Source organism: Musa acuminata, chromosome BXJ3-4, assembly GCF_036884655.1.
Source record: "Musa acuminata AAA Group cultivar baxijiao chromosome BXJ3-4, Cavendish_Baxijiao_AAA, whole genome shotgun sequence".
Taxonomy (NCBI): Eukaryota; Viridiplantae; Streptophyta; class Magnoliopsida; order Zingiberales; family Musaceae; genus Musa; species Musa acuminata.
The window spans coordinates 17,187,545-17,207,373 of NC_088352.1; the positions used below are offsets into that span (position 1 = coordinate 17,187,545).

A 19,829-nucleotide genomic window follows, 5' to 3' on the forward strand; every position below is an offset into this window, starting at 1 on the left:
TTCCAATATAGTAAGCACCCACTTCATCTACCGATGACATAGGGACTCGAATGGATTGATTTGAACAACGTCAAGATCAAATTTTAACTGAGATACAATAGATTCATCAACAACTTAATACTTTGTTTAGACATTTTGACTTGCCACCACCTTAATAGCTATCTATGACTTTTTGCTGATGACAAAGAGGGAGAAGTTGACGAAAAACTTTAAAACTTTTGATGTTGTGTTAACTTTGATGTTGTAATCCTGTTTACTTTGATGTCGTGATCTCTTTTATGTTGAAAACTTGATGTTATAATCTTGTGTTTACTTTAATACTGTGATCTCTCTGAATGCTGAAAATTTTTAATGTTATTATACAATGATGTAATATCTGATTCTTAATGTTGTGAACCTTTGAATGCTACTATAAAAGTTATAACATGAGGATGTTTCATGCAAGTAATGTAAGGCTATGTCCGAAGCATTTTTATCATGCATGAAGTGCTAAAATTATGTATTTAATATGATGATGACTTGAAACTATAATGATACACAATGCATGTGATTAAATTCGATTAAAGCTTGAATTCAAGGCAGTGAATTCAAATTTATCTTTTCTCAAAATATGACATATAGATAGGGGGAGTTAATGTTAACTCCTTCACCAATTAGTTGTCATCATAAAAAAGGGGGAGATTGTTGAATCTCAGATTTTGATGATGAAATCAATTGGTGAATTATTTGACCTAATTTATGTGTTGAGATAAGTATACAGGATTAACTACGATAGCAGTAAGGCATAAAACAGATGATGGGTCGGAGTTGAAGATTCGGACGATGTATCGAAAGTGTGTCGGGAGCTCGTTGAGAGTTCGTTTGGGGTTCGCTAGAGGCTCGTCGGAAGATTGTCGAGAGCTCGTTGGAAGATCGTCGAGAGCTCGTCGGAAGATCGCCAAGGGCTTGTCGAAAGATCGCCAAGAGTTTGTCAGGAGTTCGTCGAAAGTTCATCGGAAGTTTTACCGAGAAGTTTGCTGGAGGTTCGCCGAAAGAAAAATCGACATGCCGGACTAATTGCTTGCCTTAATCATAGTTAGAACATTAGTTGAGTTAGGATCGGGAGGTAATCCCACTAACTCGGTCAGGGGCCAACTGAGCCCTTAACAAGGTTGAATTGGGTTGGATTGAACATCCCATTCAACACTTGAAATCACGGCCGACGGTGGCACCGCCAGGGCCGACGGTGGTACCGCCTGAGCCCTTAACAAGGTTGAATTGGGTTGGATTGAACATCCCATTCAGCACTTGAAATCACGGCCGACGGTGGCACCGCCAGGGCCGACGATGGTACCGCCTGGCAGACCCGGTCTCCCAGGTGTTTTGGGCAGTGGTATCGCCCAGACTGGACGGTGGTATCGCTGGCAGTTAATGCTGCCAACGATGGTACTACCCAACAATGACGGTGGTACCGCTAGTATCCCGAAAAATCAGGAAGAGACACTTTTTTACTCTAATTTTGAAGCTATTGTGGCCTATAAATGCCCCATCCTTTTCTGCATGAAAGGACATAAAAGTATTGGCATAATCTTAAGTCTTTGAAGTGATAAAGTGTTGTAAAAGTGCTAAAGTACTCCTCCTCATTTTTTAAGTATTGAGATCATTGAAGAGAGGTGTGAGACTTATAAGGATTATCTCCTAAACCCGTGAAAAGGAAAGATGTGATTGGTCTTCGCTTATTGAAGGAAGACCATTAATGGATGCCGGTGATCTTGACGAAGGAGGAATCAGAAGTGGATGTAGGTCACAACGATCGAACAACTCTAAATTCTAGTTTACTTTTATATTTGTATAATTTACTGTAAACTTTCTTAACTTTTTTTTTTTTTGCACTCTTACGAAATTTTATATAAATATTAATCGATATATTTTCTCAACCTATCATGTTATTTGATATATTTTCTCGAAGTTCGAAACCTCATATATTTTTATATAAAACATGATGATTGTACATCGGACCCACTTACCAAAATATTATATCGATAAAGACTCAAACAGTATATATATATATATATATCTCAAGTGTTAGTACATTGATATTTATGGTATTATGAAAAGATCTGATAAAAATATTAAAAAAATCGAATTTAGAACTTATATCTTCTAGAATATTGTTTGATTTATCTTGATTCACGTATCAATAACTTTCTTGACGAGCATATATCACTCATACTATATTGGGTCATGTTTCAAATCTTAATAAATATGAATCCATCCTTGACAATTATAGATATATGAAAATATATATTTAAAATAACTAATTTATTGTAAGCAATCAATTGTACGAAGAACTAAGATTTTACAAGAGTCAAGAATTATGTCTATCTAATTTTAAGGTCGAATGTCTTCTTGGGTTCACTATATAAGCTCACGTGTGAAGCGTAAAGCTTTCTTTCTGAAAAATCTTATAAATTTCATACAAATCTCATTTGACATTTTTTTTTTGACTTATAGAAGATTAAGAATTAAAATCTTATCTAACATATTTTCATTTAAGTATTGGTCTATACCTAAAATATTAGTCTCGTACTCATCGAACTAAAAATTGAGGATTTGAAACTGAAATTTAAATATTGGTCTAGTGATAATGCATCATCATCATCATCAGACCTGCTTATAAAAAATTGATGGTTTGAAATCTCATATGATATTTTTAAAAAGTATTGATTAGCTTAGCTAGATCAAGACATATTTTCATTTAAGTATTGGTCTATTCCTAAAATATTAAGACCTTATCAAATCATCATAACATCTTGAAACTCTTAACCTTAAAAATAAAAAAAAATCAAAAAAAATCAAAAAATAAAACCCACAACTAACACCTGGAGTTCCTTACTGTATTGGGATCATGTTCTTCTCCATGGAATTCTTGCAGCAAATGTGTTTGGCAGCATTAAAAAGAGCAGTGAACTTGAAAGATGACACAAAATGAGTGATGAGATGGTGAAAGATATCATATGTTGGGTTTATTTCCATTAGCATTCATCACTGGCCACCATTCAACCATAGGCTTTGGCAACAGATTTTGTAGGATGAAGTACAACAACCATACCAACTAACATGGCTGAATATACTAGTAGCTTAATTCCTATTACTCACATAAAGACAACATTATTTATATTATGATGAAATGAAATGAATAATAATAATAATTCAGTAGTTCAGTTTCTTTGAGATATACACCAACATTTTCTATTCCACTCCAAGATATAATTCATGTGGAGGTCAACAAGGCCTGTTCTTTTCTCCACAATTTTCTCAGCAGCTTATTTCTATTGGCATTCAGCATAAAGTTGGACATTAAATTAAGTCTTTGTGTTTCCGAAGAGTGGATAAATAAAATAACTAGATCCAAACATCCAACCATCATAATCTATAATATCCACAATTTGAGTAACTTACTCTTGTGATATTTGATTCAAGATGGTGATGACAATGTATTTATATTAATTACTATGTTAACTTTGAAGTTCTAAGTTTGTTTCGATGTCAAGATAATTGGAGATACAGTTTGATGCTTCAGGCCAATAAATATTCAATAAGTGTATTTTGGCATCGAGTGCTCGAGAGTCTTTTTATAATTTAAAGGAATAGATCCGGATGACTTTTTATAGTGTTAAATATGATTGTTGGGTTGAGATCATAGTAAATATTAAAAATCATAATATATATCATTTGACCATCGATGAACACCATGAAATCATATGTTAAACTTAGGAATACAAAAGTAAGAGTAACATATCAGTTCAGCGAGAATGTCAATCAAGCGAAGAACGAGATGTCGAGCAAATGAAAATTATATATCGACTGATCGACAATGATATATTAATAATTACCTTTATCAGTATTATTACAAAATGAAAAATGATAGATTGAATTCATATGTAAATTATTAAATAATCAAGTATATGTCTATACAAAAATAAATATAATATAAATATATATAGTATAATATTTTTTTTTATGACATGATGTTATTATATATCGTAATTTTTTAAAAAAATAAATGACAAAGATGATATTCAAATTTTGTTATAAATTTTTTTTTTTTTTTACCAATTAAGCTAGCCAATATTTATTTTCTTATATATTGCGGCATATCCTTAAAGCCATAAGGTATTATTTACCTTATTATAATTCGAAATAATTAAAAATATCCAAAAAATCTGTAAAGGATTAGCAAATCCAACGGACAAGATTAGATCAAGTGACACAGAAATGGATGATGTCCTCCCTCCTCTCCCCACCGACCTGTCGTTGTTGGTGATGCTGGGATTGATCTCGCTTGCATACGTGGATATGAAAGCGATGGTGAGGTTCGTTTCAATTTTGCTTTGGGAATTGTGCGAAAGCTTGATGGTTAGATATTGACCGTTTGATTTATCTTTAAGATTCGTCTCGACGCTTTTGCCTTAGTTTGGTCCGACCAGAACCCGGTCGGGCTTTCGCCTCTCTTGGTTCGGCGATGGTTTTCTTTTGTCCTTGCATCGAGATCCGAACTCCCGCAGAGAAGAAACGGCGATGTTGAGGGCCAAATTCCTCCGCCTCCCTCTCCGCTCCTCCCTCAACGCCGTCTCCTCCGCCCCCTTCTTCCGTCGAGAAGAGCCCCTCCTCCTCTGCTCCCCTCTCCTCCATCTCCTCCGCCACTACCGCAGCGACGGCCGCTCCCGCGATGATTTCCCCTCCTCCAGGCACGGCAAAGATCCTTCCCTAAAACCCTAGTCTTTCTGTTTTTTATCCCTTGGTTCGGAATCCTTGATGGGAGGTCGCTTTGGGATGAGGGATCACTCAGGTACGAGCAGCCGCCGCCGCCCATCAACTGGGGCATCCGCATCGTGCCGGAGAAGAAGGCCTGCGTCGTCGAGAGGTTCGGAAAGTATCTGCGCACCCTTGGTTCTGGAATCCACATTCTTGTCCCTTTAGTTGACCGGATCGCGTATGTCCACTCCCTCAAAGAGGAGGCCATCCCGATTCCCGACCAATCCGCCATCACCAAGGACAATGTCAGCATCCTGATCGACGGGGTCCTTTATGTCAAGGTAGTGTCATCTGTGATGAATACTTGCATTTTGTCGTTTTGTGTCGGAATCTTGAATCTTCTTGTTTGAATTGAACCGTGTCTTCATCCCATGTTAAGTTGCAGCTTCCATATGTGTATATCAATGGGTTTGTGATACTGTGAACTCGTTCAGATTGTTGATCCAGTCCTTGCTTCCTATGGTGTGGAGAACCCGATATTTGCAGTTATCCAGCTAGCACAAACGACGATGAGGAGTGAGCTGGGTAAAATTACTCTTGATAAGACATTTGAGGAGAGGGATACACTCAATGAGAACATTGTGGTAGGTTTGCCTTCTTCTTACTCTGAGATTTCAACTCTTGCTCTGGCTCAACATAACTTGGTAATGTCTACCTTGGAAATCTAAAGGGCAACCTAGCTTATCAGGATTCTAACAATAAAAACAGCCTCTTTGCTTACAGAAATAATGTTAACCCTTCTAAATTCTGCTTGGGTGGGAATCACATGCATCGGAAAGCCTCTATTTTGGTTCTTCTACTGTGTTTGATCCCTATTTTGATGTTTCTTCCTGTTTTATCTTCCAGATTTAATGGAAGTTTGGATTTGAATTTGTGTGCTTTGAGGTAGATAAGATTGTCAGTTTGTAGGGATTCCTGTTTTCTTTGCCTTGAACCATAGTTCTGTCAGTAAAAAAAGTGTAGCTAAATTTATTGCATTATTTCATCTGTGACTATGGGGTATGTGAATAGAATGAACCGGCCTCGAGGTATATCTTTGCTTCAGAAAGAAAATGATAATGACAAAGATTCAATCTAATTTAAAATGAGATATTCCTCCAGTTGATTCTGGACAAATTTTAGTGAATGATGTGTCTAGATTTGTCATTTTGCTGGAATTTTTTGTTTGCTTTGCCTTGAACCATACTTTTGTAAGTCTATAACATTGTACATTTCTGCTACTATATGATCGGACAGATACCATAGATACTTGATTGCACTATGTGACATCAATTTAACAGCTTCGCATGTTGAGGAGCCGATATGAGACTTGTTTGAAATGTCATAGAAGTTCTAACTTAAGTGTTTGACTCATTTCTTTGATCCTTTCCCTACAGCTCCTCTTATTACGGATAACTGATTAGGTACCAATGTTGTCTGCTTATACAACACAAACTTAAACTTTGTTCCGGCTGGTTGATCATTTTTTTCGTACAGCTCCCTTTGATTCTCAGTGAGGACAATGATAAGCTCCTTCATGCCATTGTTGTAAAAAAAAGCTCTTTATTTTTTTGTGGATGCTGCAGCAAGCTCCAATAGGTGACAGCTGTCTGATAGAAAACCTGCCTGGAAATATGAGGATGTTTAATATCATATATAATTGCAAACTTATGCTGCCTTGAGTTGGGATTAATTGGAACTTGGTCTTAAGCCTATTAACAATGTAAAAACAAATTTTCTGAGGAGCGTGATACCTCAATTAAATCTTATAAAAGTTCTAAACTACTTGCTCTTTTGAAATGGCAAAATACTGAACCCCTGGATAACATAAAGAATAAAATAGCCTTACTGTACAAAGTGTCGTGCGGCAACTTTTGTAGGATCTGGACATCAGATAAGTTAAAATTTGAGGAATAGTAGACTGCCATTGCTGAAATTTGTGAGTAGGTGTTTTTTTTTCAATTTTGAAGAGTGAGCAAGTGGAAATCCTGGCTTATGGATAGCTACTAGTTTCTTGTCAGTGGATCTTTATACTGATATAAATTCTGTTGCAGGGCAGCAACAATAGAGAAGCAATTATGAAGATCATTGTGAACAATTTATGTCATGGAAGAAGACAAGAAGCTAAAATCATGGAAGAGGATGACTGGTGATAAATTTTGTCAGAGTAAAAGAGCCAGAATTTATGGGAACATAGAATTAGAGTAATTTTAATTTGTTTGCTAGTATAGATTCATTTGACATACTCTTATGCACAATCATGAGATGCAGTTTATATTTGCCAGGTGGCATTTTGATTTGCCCTGTTGCGCAATGGTGCAATTAAGCCTTTTTTAAGTTGCACAGTGCCACAAAATATGGTGCATTTGTATATTGGATTCATTTCGGAGTTGGAGAAAGTTAGATAATCACAAAGGAAGGAGGCGAAAGCACCTTTGAATATTTGATTTCATCCATGGCCTTTCAAAAGTTCTTGTTTATTAGATGCATTTAATTGGATGAGGGGTGGAAGAGTGCTCATAAGCACACTGGAGTTCTGTGAACTATATTGGTGGGTTGATGTCTTCATGATTTGTAGTAGGTAGCAAAATTGATTGTTCAAAACAACGTTCATCATTAGCAAAATGGACCCTTCTCGGAGATTTGTCGGTATGGTATGTACGTACCAGTGTACCGACACACAGTTCGTTAGGGCATGCCGACAAAGACTCGGGCGAGCCATATCTCAGTGGTGAGTCGGACTGGTATGTATCATCCGTACCATACTAACTCAGGCAGTACAATAAACCTTGGCTCTAAATGACAATGCTTGGCACATAGGGTAGATTGTAACCAGAGAATAGTTATAGATGTGAAAAACATTGAAGACACATGATGCAGTACTAGATTCTAAATATAAGAATGAGTTTCATAATCAATTTAGGCTTCCTTCACAATAGTGGCTAGATTTTATTAGTGGATTAACATTTATACTGAAATAAAAATTAATAATGAAGATTGGACTTGCATAGAATAGAAAATTTGTCACATCCCAGATTTATAAAAAATAAACCATCATTTCATTATTCATAATTTATAGAAGATTTTTTTATCTTTGAATTCGAATCCCTATCTTTACAATACTAAATATTTTTTAACTGAAAAAAGAACCACATCTTCTTAGTAGGGGCCACAAGTGATAAAAAAGTCTCCTCCACCCAAGCCTCAAATTTATTACAAAGTAGTAGGTTGTTTTAAAAACAAATATAAGATAAAACACATCAATAACCATACATGTTAGTAAGAACCTCCGAAAAATCATAAAAATAATTTTTAATACTCGTAAAATATATAATTTAATATGAAATGATAACATATCAATTTATTATGAAACATATATTAGAAAAATAATGATAATTCTTATGCAGTAAACAAAATCATGCATCAGTTACATGCAACACATTTCGATGATATACATAACAGTTAGATAACAAAAGTGTACATTATACTCGATGGTGCATTCTCCCAATAGCGGATGGAGAGAACCTATATCACATTTTCAACAGTAGATGAAGTGGTATCCCTCATTCGCCCAAGTGGGGACACATTTCTCCTAACAATGGGTTGAGAAACCGTCTAACTATCATGTCTGATTTTCCGTTAATCCCCGAAGGGAATCACCCTACATTCTCTCGGCAAGGATGCATAGTTAACCATGATTATTCATTTATATTCATTCATTCATTCATGCATGCATTTAAGTAGTATGATAAGATATTATATTATGAGGGACCATGCTTGATGTATGACTTCCTAAACTATGTCCATTGGTGGCTCTGCACTGTGATGGACCCGTAGCTCCTTTCACAAGTTGCACTTCAAATGTGGACCACTCAGCATAGTCACATATACTATATATATAGTAACAATCACATTAATTGTAACATACCCCATTTTTTAAAAAAATTAGTAAAAGGTTTGTTTGTAAAAAATAAGGATTATTTAATAATTATTTTATATTCAATGATATTATATTAAAAGTTTATGGCTAGGGACCTAAGAGTAAATATTAGAAGTTTGATATAATTTATGAAAGATTCAGATTTAAGTTAAAAAAAAAAAATATAGTGGACATGTGTCACTAGCTAACCTAAGGTTGGTGCCACTTATCTTTGCTCTAAAGATGACACCTAGCCCCTTTCATGCATGCATGACACCTTGCAACTTTTGCATTAGCCAAAACCCAAATAATTAGATGAAAGGTTAAAGAAAACAAACCTGAATAGTTGCAGCCAACGTGAGTTTGAGAAAAGAAGAAGAAGAAGAAGAAGAAGAAGAAGAAGAAGAAGAGCTTGAGGTTTTTCATCAATTTTCCCACATTTGGGATTCAAATAATTTTAAGGCAAGTGTTCTAACCCCATCCCACAATAACCTTAATCTCTGTTTCCATTTTTATTCTGTAAAATTTGAAAGATTTCAACTGAGAACCAGACCTTCTTTCGTTTTGATATAAAGCTATGAATCTGTAATTTTTCGGTAATCTGACCTCTATGCAATGTTTCGGTCATAACATTTTGTAATAAACTCTGATTTAGACAAGACCTATTCCATTTGAAAGTAGACAAAAAAATCTTTATTTTGATACTAAGATCGAATGATTTGGATTTTAAATGCCTACTAAGACTTCTGTTTAAATTAACCCTACAGATTCTGCAAAAAAGGGACTGAAATTTCTGACCTCTTGTTGCTTAACTACTTATAACTTTCTGTTGTGAATTCAGATTCATACAAAGTATGATTTATTCAAAGCTAGACTCAAAATGCTTTCTGTGTATTCTTGATTTGAAATTTTTGGAGTACAATTGCTAACTGAAACATCTGCTTTCATCGACCTTATGGATTCAGTAAAACAGAGCTAATATTTTCAGACCTTTTGCTACGAAATTATCTGTAACTTCCTGTTGTAAATTCCAATTCTTGTAAAACTTGATTTGCCTAAAACTAGATTGATAAAGCTTTCTAATGACACCTATTTTGTATAAATTGGAGCATACGTGGTTATCCAAATAGTTTATACAATGTTCCTATCAAATTCTGCCAGAATCGAGCTTTGATCGATTTCGGCTTTCCTTGTTTCTTCTCTTTGGAAATCGATTTCGGCAAAAACTCTTACTTCAGTTAAGCTTTACATTATTATCTTAAATTCCTGTATACTTTTGTCCTTTATTTATTTGTACATCTGCAGCTATCCTCTAAAGTTCATGTTTGCATCGTAATGATTCGGCACATTCATCCCATTGTTCCGCATTTGCTTTCGATATGTGCCTCTTCCAGTTTCATTTCGTTGGACATTGAATTCACCTAACTTTCTTATTTCAATTGAGCTATATGTGATTTCTTGAAATCCTTGTATGCCCTTGCTTTTGTTTTCTTTCAAATCTGAATACATTTATGAAAGATTATGTTTGTATCGTATTGACTCGAAAGGCATATGTACATTTCGTTGTTCCGCATGTGCTTCCGATATGTCCTAATTCATTATTCACAATACCCTTTTGTACTCTGGTGTTTGTGGGATTATTTGGACCTTTGCCAAAAATGGTAAAGGGTATGTGCTTAGAGCCCGCGATGCTCTAGATTATGTTTGGTGGTCATTCAGAAATGGATGGACCATATTATGTTTGGAATCCCACTTCACCTTATATCTGTTTGATATGAAATTCAGAGCCGACCTAGCACTTGGGCAGGGTGAGAGGGCTCGAGTAGGAAAGGGCTACCCGTGGATGGAGTCGAGAACTCATCACGGCGTGGAGCCACCACTGAGTTAAACCTCACATGCACTATGCTAGAGTACGACGTTTGAGCTTCTATTTCGTATTTGTTCTTTGATATGTTCTGAAATGCTTCTTATGCTTCCGAAATATTTCCATATGCCATTGATACGTTCTGAAGCATTTAATTCACCATTGATATGTTCTGAACTGTTTCTTATGCCAATGATATGCTCCAATTACCTTTCCTCGATTGTATGAACAAAACGTGCTTCGAACGAAATGACATCGTAATTCTGCATTCATGATATCCAAAATGCTCCTTACGCCTTTGTTATGCCTTGAAATTACCATATGTCATCGATATGCTCCTTATGCCAATGATATGCTCTAATTACCTTTCCTCGATTGTATGAACAAAACGTGCTTCGAACGAAATGATATCGTAATTCTGCATTCATGATATCCAAAATGCTCCTTACGTTTTTGTTATGTCTTGAAATTATCATATGTCATCGATATGCTCCTTATGCCAATGATATGCTCCAATTACCTTTCCTCGATTGTATGAACAAAACGTGCTTCGAACGAAATGACATCGTAATTCTGCATTCATGATATCCAAAATGCTCCTTACGTCTTTGTTATGCCTTGAAATTACCATATGTCATTGATATGCTCCTTATGCCAATGATATGCTCCAATTACCTTTCCTCGATTGTATGAACAAAATGTGCTTCGAACGAAATGACATCGTAATTCTACATTCATGATATCCAAAATGCTCCTTACGTCTTTGTTATGCCTTGAAATTATCATATGTCATCGATATGCTCCTTATGCCAATGATGCAATTACCTTTCCTCGATTGTATGAACAAAACGTGCTTCGAACGATATGACATTGTAATTCTGCATTCAAACAAAACATGCTACTGTTTCATCTTGTATCTCTGCTTTGTATTTTGATACCTTATTTGTTTGAAACCTGTCCTCTTTGTTATGGATATGTTAGTCACTTGCTGAGCTTTATATGCTCATCCCGTTGATATATAAATTTTTCAGGATAGCTTATCGCTCACTAAAATGTGTAAATTGGGTTGAGGCAGTGGAAGTCTAGAAGATAATGGGGCAAACCTTTCGTATTTAATATGTTGATATTGTATAAGTTCCTTTTGTGTGTATTAATGACATCTAGATTGATGTATCTTGTAGATATTTGAAAAGTACCTCTCATGTTATCATTTTGGGAATGTTAAGTTAAAATTATTTAATGAATGATACAAACATGTGGTAAATGTTGGTTTTGTAATTGTATAGATTCTTACAACTATGGATTTATGATGTGGTTATGGTTTAGTTAAGTTGCCTTTGGTTTTTAAGAATCATCTAGTGACATGATGTATGATTATAAACTGCACAGATTTTGTGAATTGTGGATTGTAGAAGTGAATGACTTGAATGTTTTTCTTAGTGATCTCAAATGTGTGATTGGATCCTGGATTGTTTGTTGAATTATAATATTATCAATCTTGAGTTAGGTTCACACCTCCTGAATGAGAATTATAATATTATATTCTAATATTATAATATTAGAATGTTTTTCTTAGTGATCTCAAATGCGCGACATTAATGCCATCAATTTAATATAAATATAATAGTAAATAATTAATTATTTTAAAATGACACCTTCAGATAAAACTTTTAAGTTCATCAAATCATAAAGACATGAGGTATCAATCTCTCAATAGCTCTCAATGAACTATAACTCTAATTGGAATAGCTCAATTAACTTAAATCAAACTCAGTTCAATTATGATTTAACGGAACCAACTTCAAATCCTTATAGAACCGGTATGGAATCATTCTAGACTATGTCTAATTTGGATTTAATTGGTTTCAACTAGGTCAAGTGGGCTTGAACTAGTTATTAACTTGGCTTAAAATCACCTTGAACCGGCTTGAACTAATCAAATTTGCATGATTCAGTCAATTAACGAGCTTAAACCGATAAAGGGAGAGAAAATTGGATTATGTCGCATTTTGCTAGTTCAGACTGAACTGACCCACTTGAGCCTTGGATGAGTCACGTGCATTGCACATGCCTTTCTCAGGTAGTAGGTTAGGATGAGGTACAACGGTCTAAATAGAGGGACGACAATGTGTCTAGCGCTAGTCGCATAGTTGGGTGGGCTTAGCTTCGCGGGTTGGACTGAGCCTTGCCATACCTGGCTCGTCAGTTGGGTCGTGCGTAACCATATGGGTTGAGTCATGCTTGACTATATGGGCTGGTTGTGCTTGGCCACATGAACTGGGTTGCGTCATATCTGACTATATGGTTAGGTCATGCTTGACCATTTGGGTTTGACCGTACTTGGCCACATGAACTGGGTCATGCCTAACCACATGGAGTGGACTATACATGGTCACATGTGTTATGCTGTACTTGGCCACATGGGCTAGGTCATGCCTGATCATATGGGCTGGACTGGGTTGTACTTGGCCACATTGGCTGGGCCATGCCTAACCACATGGGTTGGACAATACCTAATCACATGGGCTAGGTCATGCATAACCAATATCTGGTCATATGGATTGAGTCGTCCCTGGCCACATAGGTTGTGTCATATGCCTAACCATATGGATTGGATCATATTTGATCACATGGGCTAGGTCATACCTAATCATATGGGCTAGTTTGACTAATCAACTTAACTCAGGTTAGACCTCAATTTGACCCCTCTTATTAAGTTAGATTTCAGTATTTTTAGAAGTATTTTAAAATATTATAAAATAACAATTAACCTCAAATCCATTCTTTTTAATATTTACATTCATGATTTCAAATTTAAAACTAATTAAATCATAAAAATCCACATATAATTTCTTAAAACATAAATATGTAATTAAATGAATTAGAACTATTATTAAATTAACTAATCATTCTAACATCACAATTCAATGATAATTATTTATTAATTATAAAATTTCGAAATTAAAATATTATTATGCATCATACAAATTATAACAATTATAATATTAAAAAATTTAAAATATGAATAAAAGCTAGTAACAAAAGAATAGAAGATCCTATCTCTCCTCGGGAATCCTCAATTCTCTCACTGCTGGACTCGATAAGGAATGAGGGAGGGGGAGCCACTTTAATAGGAGAAGATGAGCTAGTAAACAGTAATTTAATTTAATTTTTTTTATTTTACTTTCACATACAAATATAAAATTGTAATATTTATTTTTTATGATTCACACACAAAAATGGAATTTGAACTATTTACTTTCCAAAAATTACATCATTCATTAGGAAATAAATCAATTAATAATTTAATTGATTGACAAAATTCCTAAGTTGTCCACATGATTAATGAAATCAATTTTAATAATTTTCTTAACCATACTACACAAACAAGAAAGTTAATAATTTAAATAAATCTACACATTATTTATGGTATCTTAATTTATGTTAAGAGAGAAAAATCATCGGTGATTATTACAAAATTAGAGAAAAAGGATAGATTGATGAGAACTTAGAATATGAAAATGTGTTATGTAAATGAAAAAAAAAATGAATTTCTTGTTATGGTTATCCTCCTAAAGAAAAACTGTTAGAATAGTAGAATAGAACAATCCATACAAATTAGGATCTATGATATTCGATTCTAAACATTCAAGTAAACACCATTTGGCCATAACTGTTTTGTTGGCTGGAATTCCTCATTAGGGTTGCACTGCAGACATAATGAGAGCCAGAAAAATTATACACGTAAGACACAATTATAAGAGTGATTTTTTAAAATAACAATGTTCGTATTTTATAAGCAGTTTAGCAAAAGTACTTGGCACATCTCACAGCATGATTGGATCTTGTCGGTTTTCACATGTTAAGAAGCCTGCTGCTTGAGTTCAAGTGATTGATGCCAATGACTATTATTTCATAAGATATTTCTTTAAACAGCAGTCATGGGTGTGGAGAAGGTGGAGTCTTGCAGCTTATGTTGGACATGTTTTTAATCTTACATCTGATCAGAGTATCTTTGTGATTTGGACTCATGTTGCCATGGTTGTAATGGAGCAATCTTATTTGACCTAATGATTAAGAGTAAAAACCATTGAAGATGCCTTGGATGTGTGCAAATGTAAGGAGCAGTTATGAACATATGAATATCTGTGACATTGGCCCAGAAATACATGATCCATTTATCTTATGCTTCCTTTGGTATAGAGCAATTGTTGGTTGGGCTAGTTTGGTCATAGTATGAATTTTTACTCAATATGAATTGAAACATATCCAACATGTCATGTACCTTTATTCATTTTGATTTAGCTGACTCATTTGTTTATATAGACAAGGCCTTTTTGGAATCTTTTCTCTGGTAGTTGAGACTGAATTGGCATTCTGCCACTTGAGTTAAAGTTCTGGAAGATTTGAATTTAAAAAAAAATAAAAAAGAAAGCAAAGACGAGGTACCTTGAGGGAGGTAACACTAATGAAAACTTGGTTAGCAGCATGGGAATGATGACCTTCTGTAGGAGAATGTCAACTTTAATGAACCTAAATAACGTAATAAATGAATATTACTGAAAGTAGTCAGATCTCATCATTGTTATCTGTGTTCTTGTTCTTATTGTTATAACATTTCTTGATGTTGTGGAAGTTAGATCAAGTGACTTAGCTTGTTGGCGATTCTTGATGCACAAAAAACTAAAAGATGAATGTGTGGTTCTTGTCGATCGACCATTTGTACAATTCTGTTGTGTCAGTTGCTAATCTGATTTACAGTTGTGGTGCTACATTAATCTGTCTGAAAATGATAAGTGAAGATCAGTATTGTTTAGATTGAGTCACCAATGCAAAATAATTACAATGCAAAAACATCATAATAACTACTTTGAGCCTCCAAAATTTGGCAACCATGACAGTTTAAACCTGTCACTATAACCTGATAATTAGAATAACTTGGATTATTTTCTGCTGCATTTGTGTAATTGAATATTTTTATAGTTCTTGTGCTCCTATTGTGGTTGCTACCTAAAGATGACTTCTTACAAGATTCCTTAATGATTGGATCTACAGTGCATGAGCATGTTTATGATTTTTGTATATTATATAAATTTCAGTTTTCATCATTTCATTGTTGTTAAAAAGGAACAACACAAATTTTGCTTGTTATCTGCTAATTCAAAAATTATCTCTTCTTGTGAGACCATTTTATTAGTAATCTGTAATGTAGGTAAGAAAACAAAAAGGTCTGACGACTGTGGTATCAAAGTAACAGTATAATCACATCATTCTTACTTTTAATGAGATGTTAAATGTGAAAATAATAAGTAGGGGAGAAGAGAAAACTTTTGATGACATCAGACAGGATCCAATGCAAGTGAAAACTTCTGATTCATGGTAGTTTTTACCTCTTGGATATCTGTTTACAGACACCTTGGGCTATTTTTTATCTTAACTGTAGGAGTTGTAAATGACCACTTTTAAGTCAATTTGATTATTTATTGATTATCTACAGACACCTTGTTTTTTCTTTTGTATTGACTGATTTTTTCTCTCATCTTTAGCATCTTATGCATATATATTTTTTAAGCATTTACTTCTTGTGATGCACATTGTCTGATGAATTGTAAGAGTAAATTCATTACATAGGCTTAGGAAGATTGTGAAGAATTGATTGAAAACACCAAATTGCTATAAGCAGTTCTTTTTGGGCCTCATTTTTCTTGTATATTATTGTCCCACAGAGAGCAATCAATGAGGCTGCTTCTGATTGGGGTCTTAAATGTCTGCGTTATGAAATACGTAAGTTCTTGAATCTATTATGACTTCCTGTTAACTTTAAAGTTTTCTTATTTTTAATTAATTTTCTCATTCTTTTCTGTAGGGGATATATCTCCACCACCAGGAGTAAAGGCAGCTATGGAGATGCAAGCTGAAGCAGAAAGAAGAAAACGTGCTCAAGTTCTTGAGTCTGAAGGTATTTCTTGCAGAACTCTTTTTTCTGATTATCACTTTCTTCTGTACCAAGTTTTCTTTCATTGCAAAAGGGTTTCCTACGATGCCTTTGTAAAAATAACTGTGGAGCTTTGGCAGGCTTGTTAAGATATAAATTGGTTTGAATAATATATATTTGATAGGAAATGTATATTGCTTGTCATCCTCTCATTTCTAATTAAAGTATCAATGCATAACTTCTTGTTTCAACAGGAGAAAGGCAAGCTAAAATCAACATTGCTGATGGTACGAAAGCTTCTGTGATATTGGCATCAGAAGCTGCAATGATGGACCAGGTTAATAGGGCTAAAGGTATCAATCATTTTTTTTTTCTTTCTAACTTTGCTCTTTTTTGAACTGAATTGTCTATATGGATTCTTTGCTGGTATAGAAAAGAAGATATAACTTCTTTTCATTTATTATAATAACAAAACCTTTTTGTCTGCTCATTATGCTTGAGATAAAGTTTGAAAGACTATTGCCATTTATTTATTTCCTGAGATGCTGTTATGTTAAGCTGGAATGGTTGAGCTAAAATTAGTCTTACTGTAGGATGGCTTGGAAGTTGAAATAATACAAATTCTACCCTCGAGCTTGGGAAAAGGTTGTCTATCTAGGGCCCTTTGATAAACCCAACAAGAGATCTCGTCCCCACTCTCGATGGTCTACTTGAGTCGGCTTCCTTTGAATCATTGTAATTCATTACTTTCGTACAAGTACACAGGAATTATTCCTGGCAACTTGGACAACTAATGATGTTTGTCTCTCATATCAGATGAAATATCAGAATCTGTTTAAAGGAACTTCTTCTCACAAAAACACCTTCTGCAAGTGAACATTTTGATATGGGGAAAATGTGAAGCAAACATAAAGTATACGAAAAAGGAGAGAGGACAAAGATGTTTTGATATTAGAAAAAAAAAAGGTTTGCTAAAAGCGCTATCCTACAGACTAATCCTTACTGCTCTTAAATGAGATCAGCCACATAAGTGCACGAATTCCTTTAGTATACAAATGAATTTCTATAACTATCAACTGCAGGTGAAGAAGAAAAAGAAATGGAAAAGATCAGTGGTCTTTTTACCCGAAATGAGACAAGGTAGATATCCAGCCAGGGTTTGATGTATAATTAATAACCTACTAGGTAAGCAATAGCCCTTCATGTCTCTGATCGGAGTATCCTTCATAGTTGACACCTGCTGACACCTTGCTCATAGTTCCCTAATTCTTGATTTTAGTCCATTTTGAGCTTTCATAGTAATAAGCCAAACTCATCTATTGGGGCTCGTACATGATTCCGTTTAGGGTGTACCCACTTCTAACACCTGTTGTTCTGGACTTGGCGATACCTAGGCACTAGTCTATCTCCGCTAATGGTTGCTACTGTTAGTTTGGCCAGCCTTACTAATCAGTAATAGATCACCATGATTGAAGCCTCCATTTCATATTAAGTTCATATATTGTTTTAGTCTGACTATTAAATGAAGTATCACTTGAGCAAATGAAGAAAGGTAACCTTATAAGCAGTTTGGTCGATCACCACTAGTGTCCTCTCATGGGACCTTGATAATCTAACATGTCTTGGGAGCTGCGAAAAACATCACTCCTGTTTTGAATATGAAGTGTAAAATGTGTTAAAGTTTCTAAAATCTTCTCTCCGACTCCTTTGATCTTTTTCATTTATCAGGAGAAGCTGAAGCTATCCTTGCTAGATCACGAGCGACCGCTGACGGCCTCAAGATATTGTCACAGGCTATGAAAGCCGAGGGAGGCACTGAGGCAAGATCTGTTTCTGATTCTTCCTTCCCCTCTATGTTTATATGTGCTTATCATGGTAGAACTTGGTCTTTCACAAAAGCGTAAAGCATCACTCGCATCATGATGAGAACATCATTTAGAAGAGAGATATGTATGTTGCATCAGTTTTTTGCTTAACATCTTGAGAATGGATACATGTCTGAGTTTTAGAAGTTTGTTCCTTTGTTTTTCTTCAGGCAGCAAGTCTCAGAATTGCTGAGCAATATATTAAAGCATTTGGTTGCATAGCAAAGGAGGTAAGAAATCATCGTGTAATTGTTAAACAGTCTTATATGTGCAAGATCTTTTTTTTCTTATATTTATTTTTAATTTTCTCCTCTCTTTGTTCAGGGAACGACTCTCCTACTTCCTAGCGCTGTTGGAAACCCTTCTTCTATGATAACTCAGGCTCTAGCAATATACAAAAAGCTTAATGTAGACAATACAAGTGCTCCTTTAGCAGAGAACCCCCATCCAGAAACCTCAGAAGAGAGCAAGAGCAATGGTGATTCTAGAATCGATGCCTTGGGAACTTCTTCAGATATGGCATCTGTTTCTGATCCAAGTGAAAGAGTATTCTCTCTCCAAAGTCCACCAAAGGGATTGAGCTAGTCTTTGCTTTGCTTCACAAGTTGTCAAAGGGAATTATTTTTGCAAGCTAGGCATGGAACTGTCATTCTGTTCATTCTTGAGAAAATTGTGAAGAAAATTTTACATTTTGAAGTGATTTGTAGATGAAAAGGTCAAGACATTGAAATGATCTGGTCTACTCAACTGACACTCTCAGTTGAATCATCTCATGGTGTTATACAAATCCGCAAACGAAAAGGGAAAGAAACAAAAAATAATGTCATTGGATCTTTTTATTATCTTGTCAGGTACTCGTGCTGTATCCTTTCATGATTCGTTTTTGGGAAGCTTAAACATTACTTGAAAACGTTTGAGCCGTTTTAGGTGCATGTTATCCATAGTTATATCCGGATTGAATATGACAGTCCATCACGGATGATTAGCATGCATCCGTAACACCTTCGTTAATAGATCATTCGTCGTTTGTTTTTGATCGTATTTTTCTGTGTTTTTACTAGAAACCCGTAAGTATTTTTATTTGAAACCTGTAAGCAAAAATACTTTACGAAGCTACATAATAATTGATCATCACACTATGCATAACATTCTCAAAATGATTTAATTTTCACGTGTTATGGTTTGTATGTTGCAGGTTATGTCAATTAGTCTCTTAAAACTCTTTGGTGGCACAGATAAGACTTTGGGGTAATTACGAGCATTGTTTAGCAGCATAAGTTTGTATATAAAGTTCAGTTTGTGAGATGTCGGGATTTATTCTTTATTTATTTTCATGAATTAATTAACTTTCTCTTTTATATATCATTTTCATGTATTAATTAACTCTTTATGCACGTAAAGTTTGAGATGTTAGGATTTATTCCTTCATTCCGTTTTTGTATACTAATCAATTTTTTCTTTTACAAGTCC

The 19,829-nt window shown here is 34.8% G+C and overlaps 1 protein-coding gene across 1 annotated transcript; it reads left to right on the forward strand.

Moving 5' to 3' along the window:
* The first annotated feature begins 4,471 nt into the window (after positions 1–4,471).
* On the forward strand, positions 4,472–19,201 carry LOC103973006 (uncharacterized). The gene is made up of 9 exons (XM_009387456.3): positions 4,472–4,730; positions 4,832–5,078; positions 5,232–5,381; positions 16,286–16,343; positions 16,426–16,518; positions 16,749–16,847; positions 18,223–18,314; positions 18,530–18,589; positions 18,684–19,201. The coding sequence occupies exons 1-9, from the start codon at positions 4,561–4,563 to the stop codon at positions 18,942–18,944; spliced, it is 1,230 nt and encodes a 409-aa protein (XP_009385731.2). The 5' UTR covers positions 4,472–4,560; the 3' UTR covers positions 18,945–19,201.
* The last annotated feature ends 628 nt before the right edge of the window (positions 19,202–19,829 follow it).

Excerpts from the sequence above, each read along its gene's own strand:
- LOC103973006 (XM_009387456.3), top strand. The coding sequence starts at position 4,561 with ATGTTGAGGGCCAAATTCCTCCGCCTCCCTCTCCGCTCCTCCCTCAAC. Across the intron at positions 5,079-5,231 it reads ACGGGGTCCTTTATGTCAAG|ATTGTTGATCCAGTCCTTGC; the intron begins GTAGTGTCATCT and ends GAACTCGTTCAG. Across the intron at positions 16,344-16,425 it reads ATGTCTGCGTTATGAAATAC|GGGATATATCTCCACCACCA; the intron begins GTAAGTTCTTGA and ends TCTTTTCTGTAG.